Source organism: Haliotis rubra, unplaced genomic scaffold (assembly GCF_003918875.1).
Source record: "Haliotis rubra isolate DU_JTF1 unplaced genomic scaffold, ASM391887v1 Scf988, whole genome shotgun sequence".
Taxonomy (NCBI): domain Eukaryota; kingdom Metazoa; phylum Mollusca; class Gastropoda; order Lepetellida; family Haliotidae; genus Haliotis; species Haliotis rubra.
Window position 1 is genome coordinate 266,602 of NW_025767732.1, and position 13,740 is coordinate 280,341.

Genomic DNA, 13,740 nt, shown 5'->3' on the forward strand with positions numbered 1-13,740 from the left:
TTCAGCGAACTAATGCTAAATGTTATTTTAATGAGAATTACTGTGCAAATATGCCAGTATAGTGTAATGTTTTCAGACTCATCCTGTATTTCGTCACTTTCACCCGAGACCCACACACCACCCATGGCGTCCTCCCTCAACCATTATATAAGGGGACGCGAGCTTCGTGTCTGGAGGTTTTGCTGGCCTGGACGTAATGTCACAAACAACACGGACCTGTCAGACGATTGGGCCTCCCAGTTTACAGTTTTGGGTGGACATACGTACTGGTAGTGCTAGTTACACGTTAATATCGATGACAGGGCTTCACAGATTGAACAATAATCGATGACAACATTTTTTCATCATACGATTAAAAAAAACCCAGCATTATGAATAAAGGAACGTCTTTGTCTACTCCAGAGAAATGTGGATGTTTGTTTACTCGAGAGAAATCCAAAACATAACACACTATTTTAATATTTACATAAATTAAGTACTATAATATTCAACACAGACAGACAGACAGATATATTTCTGTAGTTCTAGACTGGTTAAATTAAGTAATGTCTAATATCTTCATATCTCTCATATATTAAGATATTGATAACACACAAAGTACAATGGTAACATCGATTGTATATGGTTACGTTTAACGCTGTGACTATAATGAGTTCAGATTGCATATCAGGTTTGCTTTCTTACTTTCATGACGGAGGAAACGTCACACACACGATTGTTAGTTGTTTGCTGCACTCAGCAATAATCAGAGTCTGTACATAATCGAGTCTGGACCAGACAATCCAGTGATTAACAGCACGAGCAGTGATCTGCGCAGTTGGGATACGATAACATATGTTTTCCAGTCAGCGGGCCAGACCACCCGATCTCGTTAGTCGCCTTTAACAAGTATGGGTTGCTGAAGCCAGTTATAACCCACATCTTCAAATAGTATCTGATCCCAGATTTGGCACTACTCAGAACATGGAAATAGAAGATAGAGAGGAAGTCATGTGGACTGAGATGGCATCGTACATGTAGTCGACTTTCATTGTGAATTTTCTATTATGTGTTAAACTTCGATGTACATAATTCAGTATAGTAGTGGTAGATGCTCTTAACAAGACTGAAAAATGCATCCTTGCATAAACTCGTAATGAAACTGTTCGTGATGAAACAAAAAGAGCTATTGTCGAGAGTTATCCAGGAGTTTATTTGCAGGAAAATACAAAGTGGGTTTGTTTCTTTTTTCTGTGGCAACATGCACGTTACCATTAATACCTTTGTGGTTCAGTACTGTGTTCTTGTCAGTGTAAACGAGGCCTCTTCCCATTTGTCAAGGGAGGCCACTCTCCTGCACAAACTCAGAAGCGCATACTAAGCCAATGAAGCACACATTTCGATTTCGAACAGAAAGAGTTATGTAGCATTGCAACATCAGAAACTATTTAAATACGGAATATATTAGCAAAAAATATGGTAGATTTGATTGACTTCCAGGATGAATTACCAGCATTGACTAAATATTGAGACTGGTTTCTGAAATACTGATTTCTATATAACGTCTTTACACATGACGAATAACGTTGATTACACCAGATAGATACATGATGTAGACTTGATATAGCTTAAAGTGCTCAAGTGTATAGTGAGAAGCTTTCATTTTACACCGTTTTCATCAGAATTTCAGAATTCAATATTCACGAGCGGGGACACCACAGTTCTTTTCTGTCTTTGGAACCCATATTGGTAATCGGATCCGTGTTGAGCGAATGCCTTTACTTGGCCACCACATTGTCCCTCCAGCATGGTAAAATAGACCTGATATGTACATAATATACTATCTGTACTTGCTGTCACAATTGTAAGGAGAATAACTATAACAGTGCCATTTGGGCTGTTTTCGAGTACCAGACAGTGTAAGCTGCAGGTGATTGAATATATCGTATACTGTAATAGTTTGTGTTGCTGTGTTGAGGGCACCTTATACAAAACGCGATACATGACGTTGAAGTTATATATTTCCAAATTAAACATGTAATCTAAGAATAAAGAATAATAATATTATCATTTCGTTGCAGTTACCGATTTCAGCAACGTTCATACCGAGAGCCATAATGGTGTATGACAGGACGTAACAGTCATACCACAGAAATGAGTGCCAGTTAACAGATCAGTTTCGTCTGTTGGATGTTGGTCGATTGTCTGATTACGCATTGTTGTCTGGTTGTTACATAGACTAGAACATGCTTTCTTTGTTTTGTCAGTAATATACGTTAATGGTGATCAGTATCCTTTTGTTTTAACTGTTGACCTTCGTCTCAAAAGTTATCTGCCCCTTGTCTAGAGCAGGATGATTTGACTGTCAGTGTCGTAGGTACGTCGACGATACCTGGAATCTGCCCCTTGTCTGGAGGAGAGTTTGATTGTCCACGGCAGGTACATCGTAGGTAGTAAAATTTGATTTGTTTCACTGGTGCCTTGATATACGATTAGTGTTCAGGTAAGCTTGGACTATTTCAAAGCAGAATCTCAGTTGGGCCTGTAAATTAAGGAAACACATGTCGTAGACAGACTTTACGTTTCATTATCATAGTGCAACACTCGTTGCGTTTTAGGCTATTAGAAGTCGATTTGTCGTGGTGCATTCGTACAGTTTTAATTTGCCTTTTGGCCGGAACCGGTCATTCTCTGTCGTGGACCGTTCATATTAATTGGATCCGGGTGTTCTTGCGGTCTTATGCAAAAATTTAATTGTGAAAGAATGACAAGAATATTTTCTTCTCTAATATCACCTTACATGTACGTAAAAGGCTCGTTATGTGAGTGACGTGATGGAGAATTTGGATTGGTTGTTTCAAAGTATTCAGAAACAAAACAATAGCTGTACAAACCCATTACAGAGGACATGTTTGTTCTCTTATCATACGCCCATTTCTTGTGTCCCCGCCGTGATGTTGCTGGAATATTGCTCAAAGCGGCGTAAAACCAAACTAACTCACTCACTCTTTTATCAAACCTCGCAACCAAAGAGATCACTTGCTTCGTTGAAGGTCGAAACTGCTTCAACTTCAGTTCGTTGTTTAACGCCGCACTAAGCAATATTACAGCTATATGGCGGCGGTCTGTAAATAATCGAGTCTGGACCAGACAATACAGTAGTCAACAGCATGAAGATTGATCTGCGGCTGATCAACTTACTGAACTAGGTATAAACTGGTGCCTATGTTGCTTCAGTTCCCTCACAGACAGATGGATGTCGATTTCTTTGTCCAACTTGAGACGACTCATGATGTTAATGAGACTGCAGATCAAACCGCTCCGAGTTGCCCCATCACTGAAGGTAGACATTGAGCACATTTTGAGGCTAAGGATAATCTGTTAACATTTTAATATGTAAACGTGAATAACCGTGACGTGAATACTGACTGAATGAGTTTGGTTTTACGCCGCTTTTAGCAATATTCAAGCAACATCACGGCGGGGGACACCAGAAATGGGCTTCACACATTGTACCCATGTGGGGATTCGAACCCGGGCCTTCAGCGTGACGAGCCAACGTTTTAACCATTATGCTACCCCACCGCCCCGTGACGTGAATAACCGTGGAAAAATACTATGCACTTACAAGAACCGAAAACCAACTGTGAAAGGCAATACTGTACCGCATGTCATTATCTGAATGTCGTTAGAAGTATATTTCAAAAGAACGTCACATTTATGAAAACCAAAAGGCCTGGGTCTCCTTTCACGAAGCAACCTGTACTAAGGTTAACCTTAACTCCCATTCTTTAACATTGCACTAAGGTTACCTTAGTGACTCACCTTGGTGCTTTGGGAAAGGAGGCCCCGGGCAGGTCAAAGTTATGGGCGTGGTTATGGCGCAATGCACAATACCAAGTACCATAACTGCCGAACAGTCAACAGCTAGATTTACAAGAATCTTTGACACTGCCATTGGTGAATAGGTATAGGGTATATTACCAAGATAAACGTAAAGATTAGAGTTGGTAACATCAGCGAAAAAGAGAATAGCTCAATTTCCCTTTTTTCATTCACACCAAGCACATACAAAACGACGGTCACTCAGGGGCTATCAGTGAACGAGTGTTGGACCAAGTACGTATTATTCTCAGCAGTATAAGCCAGACCTGTGGATGGTCAGTTGCGCGCATGGTAGGTCGCCTGCTAGGTATGACTGATTGCAGAAGTAGGGCCTCGCGAATTGGCTGTTGTGAGGAGCATCGTATAACGATATGCAACCGGTTATACTGATATGATATGCCAATATGCACCTGCGAAAACACGTTTATCTGTTCTACGTGTTGTAGTTTTACATTTTATATTTACTTGATGTTAGATGTTAGAAGCATATTTAAAACATGTTGCATCCTTCCTTCGTGTTTGTAGTTAAAATTATGTGCCAAAGATTATTCATAATAAACCCATTTTGTCTTATCAATAGGATGTGTAAAGCGAAACACTTCATAAGTGAGTATGGTGTTAAGCCTCATTTTAGCTATATTCCACCGAAAACAGGCTTCACTCATTGTACCCACTTACGGGTTCGAACCCGGGTCTTTGGTGTCACGAGCGAACGTTATACGCTACTCCAGCCTCCGATTCAAGAACAAATACATACAAGCAATGAACTACCACAGGCTTCTTTGGTGATTTCATCATCCTCTGGTCAATAGTGTTGATGAACCTGATGACACTCAGTTTATTAGTCGGGATTTCCTGGCTTCTTGGCCAGTCATTGAACATCAGCAGACTCACAGACGTGATATCCTGGAACAAATGAAACTTCATACTTACTGGATACATGCAATAATGAAATTACGCCGTATCTATCCCAATTCATACATACTCCCCTCCCAACTCCATATCACTTCCACCAATTGTCTTTCAAAAAGGACGGAGATGTAGCAGATTAATAACCGTTTCAAAACGATTCTGTGCATCCAATAGTTGATGAATCCAACAGACTCGTTACCCACAAGAGAACATAGTGATCAAGATTACGAGCATCGATCTACGCATTTGGGATATGATGGCATGTGTCAACCAAATCAACCTGACCACCCGATCCCGTTAGTCGCCTCTTACGACAAGCATGGGTTGCTGAAGACCAAGTCATCACTGGTCGTTTTCAAAATTGGTGAATTTTTCAGTACCTCGTTTGCATAAATGCTTTCTCTCTTAACTGTGAGGAAAGTCTCTGTTACACCTTCACACGGGGTATTAACTCCATCGTGAAGAACGATAAATGGAGAGCAGGTGACTGGCTCATTACCCTTCGGTAAGTAGACACCAACATCCTGGAAACACAAAGCGAAATTACAATAAGGACAAATTTATGGACAGCCACTTCTTCTATTACACAGTGCCATTTAGAAAGTGGTCAAATGTAACATATGTTCTATTTGGGATTACACTTTCTAAGTAAAGTACAGATTCTAGTCCTTTGTTGGGTTGAATCCCATGCGGATTCGAACCCACATCCTCAGAAGCCATGCACTTAATATCCAGCCAGCAGTGGCTTGGGCGGCTGACTTTGTGTGCTGATGATTAGATGCCTGACTCTGGGGGTGTGGGTGACTCAGCCTAACAAAAGTACTAGAATCTGTACTTTACTAAGAAAGTGTAATCCCAAGTATTACATATGTTAATCTTTTTATATGTTGAGACCTTTGGGTACAGTTTCCAGTAACTTGACAAGCAGAAATGTTACCAGAAGAGGGGGCTGTATATATACTGAATGTAACGAAGAACAAAAACATACTTAATATCATTGGCTGGGCAATAAGTTGATAAAGGCAGGAATTTATATTGGTAGACAACATGTTGCATGACGACACATTTTACGAAGAGATCAAGACGGACCCCATTGCTAAGCTAAATCGTCAGCATAAGGCCTCCTGAATCCCTCGAAGATAACTGTGAACTCTGTATAGATCTACATTGTACGTATTGAATGTTGAATGCAAAGTTGTTTTATACGTAAGTCCACAACGATGCTACCTGTATTTGTTAATAAGATGGGTATTCCAAGATGCTTTGCAAATAGATCAAAGGCGCCGACAGTACTTTATCAGGCGATAAAGTGCACTCTGTATTGACGTCATTAGCTCAAAACCGACGTCAAGATGCATGTTTGTTGTCATCGCCTCGTACAGTCTCCTACGGTAAACTACTCCGTAGCAGCCCGTTTCTTGTATTGCTTTCGTCACTGGTGGTAACATTACGCTTATGCTTTTCGACAGATAACATGTCACAGCTCGACTCACAATTAAACAGCGACACGGCAACTTTCGCAATGTTTGAAGTCCCACAATGCATCCATGGAATGTCAGCTTCATCTGGATTTAGGGTTTTAAACTTAAGTTGGTAATAGAAATGCGACGTTCATATTGCCCCATATGGTTTAAGTTAATCACAGATGCAATTAAAATATATTAGAGAAGATATTCCACCCGAACGTAGACAGTCATCAAACTGTTTATCTGTAGGTATTAAATTTGGGAAAAGAAACACGCAAGTGTTCTCGTCCTTTAACTATAATAGTTCAGGGCAAAAGTGTACTTTATTACACTATACATGGGGTAGAGCGAACTGTATTTCTTAATTAAATAGGATGGCCCCTATCATAGGCAATTATCTGTATCAACTGAATATCAACATGGCCAAAGTTAAGGGCAATGTATTTTGTAGTCTGTTAGCTTTGGAAGATATCATCTAGGACTCCACTGGTATCTCCTGAAACATTAGTCGAGGGACACTAAACGCTTCTCTAGATGGTCATAAGTACTACGTTATATAATACACTGGAAAGAGGCAGAAGAAGCTTCAACCGATAGACAGTTTGGTATTGTCATGGAATTTACCAAACATTACATGGCTACTATTTGAAGAAATAGGATATTAAGTGTTAGGCAAATCTTTTCCAGGTGTGGATGTGATTGCCTGGAAACTCGGACAACTAATCATGCCATGCTTATATGTATTTTAAGTCTTTTCAATTCATGTGCTGCATATCGTCTTAGAGTACAATCGTAATACTGCTACAGGTGCTGATAACGTTCATTATGTGTTATGTAAACATTTAACTGATTCCCGTTTAGAGACACTGTTGGTAGCAAAGGTACTGTACGTCCCCATGGTCCTTAGTATGGTGATCAACCTTCAGTTGCTAGTGATCTATAGCCCGTTCTTATATTGTACTGTTGTCTTTCATGATATATTTTTATGATCGCGTACTAGTTTTCAATTAAGAGCTGTGATATTCTAGTAGTTTTACTGTCCTTCGATGACAGGTTTTTACGTTATACATTTATTGATTTGAATATTGATATAAACTGTTCTCGTCACGATATGGCTGCAATATTGCCGATGTGAGGTTAAGTTTTAACTCACTCACTCATTTGAGACACTGTTTAGTATATCTGATTACATTAAACAAAGGTTATCTACCTTCGTAATTATGAAATTATGTCACAGTGACAAAAACTGTCAATCTAAATCCATTTTATTTTCTTATTGTCTTGTCTTGTCTTCAGGAAAGTAAAACATTTCCTGCCAGAATTCTCCTGTTATTGATATTTCCGAGTCATACAATGATCTTGCTACTGACCAGTACGACATCATCTTTTGTAGTTTACCAAACCACGATGGAATTACCCGTAACACGGTGGCTGCTGCTGTTGCTAAAGCAGCACTAAACAAAACTGTGACACCAGTTCTAATCCGAATAGTGATTATAGCATGTACTCAGATGTTACATCAAAGATGTAATGCAAAGGAAGCGGGGCACCCAATAGGTATAAATCAGTAACATGAAATTAAACCAGCTATCGGTTAAACCTACTTGGGTTGTCAGTCCATATTTGAAGAGGTCTTACTTCGACGATAACAGATCTAGATATACACATGAATATCAATAAAGAATATAACTGATCCATAACATTTGAGGAAGACTGGAAATTGTAAAAGGCCATGCCCTTGATTGGGGTTGATGTGCTGTAAACTGAGAGGGTATGTAAGCTCATACCATTCAAAGAATATGTATGTGCCTGTGGCATTTAATAATAGTAGCATAAATGCAGATGGTGATGATATGGCTTGACACAATGCCGATGTGACTTTAAATTTTAACTCACTCACTCTTAACTCACCTGCTCTGATGACACACTGTCTGGTGTATCAAGCGCCACGATAAGGTTACAGCCTCTCTCGACTACCATCCTCCAAAAGTCTACCACTGTCTTCTTCAGTGGCATCTGGGTCACCAGAAACTCGCCCTTGTTGGCGAAGAACTGTTAACCAAAACCAGATAGTGGTAAACATTTAATGAATCGATGAATATCAAGACCCATGAACGACAGAGGGCCAAACGAATTCTCAAGGTGACTGGGATATACAGAATACAAACTGAAGTCCTGACAATGTTACCTTCTGGATACTACTCATTTTATAGACCACTCAAACTTCCATTGCCACATGAAGCTTTTGAATACTTATATGTCAGGCCTTGATTTGAAGATAATAATGCTAGATCTAAGTGATTGTATTCTAAACACATGAGAGTATCCAACTGACGTTACGGTATCTCGATGATATTTCACTCGATTAGACTATCTCTGTGAGGATTTTTGTCGAACATGCATCCAACCAATACCGCTCCTGTTCCAAAGATTTCACCATGTATCTCAGTATTTTATTTAAACTACCGAACTTTATGCTGTCATTATGATTCAGGAATGGTACTACTAGTCGGGTGTAACAATATTTCACTGATACTATGGATCCTGTAGATGATTTGTGCCTTCTCACCGGTAGAGACAGAGCATTGATGTAGTCATTGGTGCCCGGAGCCTCTGACGATAACATCACCCTGTGTCTGTCAGCTGTTGAAACACAATAACAAAGCCTGTTTCGTATCACAGGGCTGTGCTTATAACTACTGCTAACACAGCTGGTTTAAGGTATTAATAATACACTGACCCAACTCCCAGTTGGTCAATATATGCTTCAATTGTCAACATGAACATATTGGTGGGTACACTTGACTTTGATTCACTTGCTTCGGAATCTGACTTGATGTTTTGTTTTACTTTTTATATCCTAAAGGGTGTCTTAATACATTTGACGCATCAGTGACGTAAATGATGCCCGATGCAATTACCTGTATAGTGTTATGAGTGAGTTAAAGTTTCTAGTCACATCGGCAGTATTTCAGCCATATCGTGACGTATAGTTTTGTAACATGACCTTTTTCAGGTAAATACTTGACTTAGTTCTACATGTATTTTTCCAGATGCATGCAGTGGGGCAGGATACGCGTTCTATATAATCACAGCTTGTATCATTATGCTCAGTCCACCCAGCGTTGAATGGGTACCTCGTAAGGATGGGAAAGCCACATTAACTCGGTGCGCCTAGTGGCTGCAAGAGTTGTAGGATCCCCAGGGAGTTAAGATTGATAATACATTGTGCCGTTGATATTGATCCAGTGATCGAGGGAAAAACAGAGCAGGTGAGCAGGTGACCTGGATATTGGTGCTAGGTATATAGGTATAATATATTATATATATAGGTATACTGTATATGCATATAGTTGGAATCGTACAACTTATTACTATTTTGGAAATTTGTTTTGTCGCTTTTGCTTACATAATTACACAATCATAGCTGTAATATTGTGTAATATCAATTGATACACCAACCGGGGATGATTGCTTGTGATCTGTTCTTCGATCCATTTGCCGGTAACGTGGCTGCCGTGATCTCCTTTTCACCAGGTGTCCGTTGCAGCTCAATCAGTGACTTTAAAAACAAATTAACATGTGTGTTCATTTGTAAAATCGGCTCATACAAATAACAATGTACAGGCGCGTTTGCCGAAAGCTTTCGAGATATCGATTTAGTATTCAACATTCTCAGATAACCCCCGCCACCAGTCAAAACACCACCACCACCCAAAAAAACCCCAAAACAAACACAAACCCCAACCAAAAGAAAAACAAATACATACCAAAAAACAAAACAAGAACCGAAACACTATATAAACCCTCGCTTTTGTTTAAGCGAAGAAGTTTTGTGTAATGTTATTATGATATAAATCTGTATATATTTACGTTCATTTCCTTAATGATAAGCTCATTTTCCTTGTCAGCAGATTCAAAGGTCTGGAAAGTCCTTTCAAATGTATCCACTGTGTAGAATGAGGAATCGCTCTGTGTGGCTTCAAACACAGCTTCATGTAGGAATCGGTACTGCTCCTGGGACACACAGTATTTGTTATAAAACCGATAGGTAAAGAATGACTTCTCCATATTTGTATGTACGACGGATCCAAGGATGGATCCAGCAAACGCAACACCGATTCCCTGTCTCAAACATTAACCTAGGTAGAATTATTACCTGGAGGATTCTTAAACACTCTAAATTTTCTTTGCTTCTTTTGGGTCAGTATATTAAAGGGACTTCTCCGTAGCCCGTCAGTTATGATCGTATTTTCTTTTTGTTTGAGTAACTGCACATATAAAGAGAGAAACCTTCCACTTTCACGATGTCAGTGTCAGTACGAACGTGGAAATCCAACATTATAACGTTTAATTCAAACATGTCACCTATATATCCACGAGGCGGGGCGGTGGGGTAGCCTAGTGGTTAAAGCGTTGGCTCGTCACGCCGAAGACCCGGGTTCGAATCCCCACATGGGTACAATGTGTGAAGCCCATTTCTGGTGTCCCCCGCCGTGATGTTGCTGGAATATTGCTAAAAGCGGCGTAAAACCAAACTCAGTTCGTCAGTCAGTCAGTCCACGAGGCAAATTGCTTCAGTATTATTGCGACTTTGTCACCATGTTTACTACAGGTATTATGTATCGGATGCTGTTGTCATATATTATATTATATACAGTATATATGTATATTCCTTACTGCTGTCTGGATCATGTTGATTCTATTGTCCCTCATCTGTTGTATACACTGGAAGAAGTCGACCCGACCCTCAGTCCTAGCTTGGTCGAACAGGAAGTCCAGTCCAATGAACGTCCCTGTGCGTCCGATACCAGCGCTGCAAGAAATTCCATTACAACATTTTAAAAACATTTCTGAAACCGAACTCCTTAACAATAACGAAACAATGTGAATAATAGAGACCAAAAACATCAAATCTTCGAATAGCATTTGGAAGTGATACACAAAAGGAAGAGGGTTTCGTGGATGTCAGCCTCTTTATTATGAGGAACACAACGTTTGGAGTATATTCTTACTCCTTCTTTCAAGAGGATGATGAAGGAGTAAGGATATACTCCGAAACGTCGTGGTCCTCATAATAAAGAAGTTGACTTCCATAAATCTTCCTTCAAATAAAGTCTTCCTTAATAATCATCAACGTAACTGTAAACTAGCGTTTATAGTGAATAGCAAAGGGAAGCGACCAGGCAATTCACGTGCATTGTGAAGTTCCTTATCTACACATGCTGAGTAGGCTAGTCAAACTAATTCCAACAGAAACAAATCCAACTGATTCATAAACTTTATGCACCTATTAACCATCCACAAAAAATCGGACAACCAAAAAAGTCGGGATCATCCTTAACTTTGTGATTAAAAACAGAAAATTCGATCGTAGATACTTAAGCAAATACGGTGCACCGTAGTCCGGAAGCTTACAAAGGGAGATAACACTTGTGAGTTTTCCACATGTTTGTGAGCAAAAAATAGCTTTGTCCTCACATCAAAAGGTAACACTATCAATTTCAACATTAAGCCATTTAACATAAGGGTACATTCACATGCGACTCTTTCATTCACGCGAGTTAGTTTGCATTCACTTCGCTATGCACACTTGTAACAAACTTATCACTCTGTAGCAATGAATTGTTTGTAATAAATAGCTGCAAGTTTGATGTTGATGATAATTTCAATGAATGATTGGAAGTTTCAGTCAAGAATACCATTATTTCGACTGTAAACTTGGGTACCGTCTGTAAAATCAACGTATGGAAACCCATTTCAGCCAAAAATTTAATAATTTACGGTACTTCATCCCCCGTCGTGGTCGTCGCCATGAACAATTTCGGTTAATAATTTTATCCAAACTTAAATATAAAATATTTAACTAGATACATCAAGATTTGTCAATTAATCAATTTCCTCTAAAAAACAATGATTAAACGTGAACTAATGCTATTAAAAAGATCCCTCATTGATGATGATTGGAAATATTGATCCCTTGTGATGGAAAAATCAATACAGTCAAGCAGGACTTGCTTGACCCTGATTCTCTCATCACAAAGGAAACACAATGGAGGATCCTCACCCTTCAACGAATATTCATGCGTATATCTGCTGTGGCCAGTACCACATCGTCGTATGATGACCTCTTCGAATGTGGACTGACAACCCAGACGGATGTGACCGATGATTGGTTTAATTTAATGTAATCTATTCATACCTACTTGGGTGTCCCACTTCTTTTGCATTAGACCATGAATGTAAGATCTAATCAATTATAGGTTTGTAGGATCAAGCAAAAACAACATACCACAATGAATATTGGGCAGCAAAATGTATGCAGCATACTTGGATAATAAACGTGCCTTCGACATGGTCTGACACAGAATGTTGTTTATAAAGTTACAAAACTCAAGATCACAGGACTCTCATGGAAGCTTCTATTCAATGCCTATACACATCTAAGATGCTCAGTGGCAGTGAATGAAACCCAGTCAAGATCATTCCCAATACAACAAGGGGTACAACAGGGAGGAGTCCTATCTACAACCCTCTACCTCATATTCATAGACGAACTCCTTGGTTAACTCGAATCTTCAAACTGTAATGTCAATGACATGGATGTGAGTCTTGGTAATCCATGCTTAGCGGATGACGTCACCTTGTTAGCCTTATCCCCAAGTGCCCTCCAGTCAACGCTTGATATTGTCTCTAAATATGCTAGGGAGTGGAGGTATGAACTCAAACATTCAAAGTGTCATGTTATCGTCTTTGGCCCTAAAGCTGGATCTTCTACAGTAGAATGGCACATCACTGGCGAAAATATGTCCACAATATCCTATACACTTCACTTAGGGATGCAAGTCAACAATCACCTGAAGAATGATGACTATGTGACTCACTCCTTCAAGAAAGCTAAAGCCTGCTTCCATGCTCTGATTGAATGGGATTGAAACCCAAAAGAGTCAACTCGTAGAAATCTTCAAGCACTGTTCACAAGACCATTGCCATGCATGGTGTATGGACGTCAACTTGGACTCAACTTTCTCGACAAGATATTAGACACCTTCCTTCAACATAACATTACATGGGAAAATCACTGCAAGGATTCCAGCTCCGGACGAGAACTGACATGTGTTTGAGCATGATAAACTGGCTACCAATCATAGAGGAGATACACAAACGACAACTGATGTTCTTCCATAGACTCTTTTCACTCCGAGAAGACATATAGCAGAATGGTCAGCACGCACAGACAGTGATGAAGAATTACAGCGCCTGAAAATGCTACAGCAAGTTCCTGGACCACCAACGACTACGTCGACGACGACGAATCGCCGTTCGGCTTCTGCATGTGTGTAAGGGACAGAGCGGGTCTCCGCACTCTATCCTGACCACTCTATCCTGGTGTGCGTTCTGTCATGTGTTTACGTATACCATATAGACCATGATTTCCCAACCATAATAGACATGGCTGTATTTGTTGTCTTCAATTCTGCCGCTGACTTCCGTTTTC

The 13,740-nt window shown here is 39.8% G+C and overlaps 1 protein-coding gene across 2 annotated transcripts in view; it reads right to left on the reverse strand.

Annotated features, from left to right (window-relative positions):
* Window positions 1-1,173: 1,173 nt before the first annotated feature.
* Window positions 1,174-13,740, reverse strand: part of LOC124265620 (receptor-type tyrosine-protein phosphatase epsilon-like) — a 62,138-nt gene continuing 49,571 nt past the window's right edge. For both annotated transcript variants that reach the window (XM_046700407.1, XM_046700406.1), the window contains 9 exons: window positions 10,923-11,058; window positions 10,116-10,259; window positions 9,705-9,804; window positions 8,812-8,885; window positions 8,154-8,294; window positions 5,157-5,300; window positions 4,622-4,770; window positions 3,181-3,316; window positions 1,174-2,521 (listed from right to left, as the gene is read on the reverse strand). In XM_046700407.1, coding sequence (XP_046556363.1) covers window positions 2,450-2,521; window positions 3,181-3,316; window positions 4,622-4,770; window positions 5,157-5,300; window positions 8,154-8,294; window positions 8,812-8,885; window positions 9,705-9,804; window positions 10,116-10,259; window positions 10,923-11,058 — 1,096 coding nt within the window. In that variant the 3' untranslated portion in view covers window positions 1,174-2,449. The remainder of the gene's footprint in view (window positions 2,522-3,180; window positions 3,317-4,621; window positions 4,771-5,156; window positions 5,301-8,153; window positions 8,295-8,811; window positions 8,886-9,704; window positions 9,805-10,115; window positions 10,260-10,922; window positions 11,059-13,740) is intronic.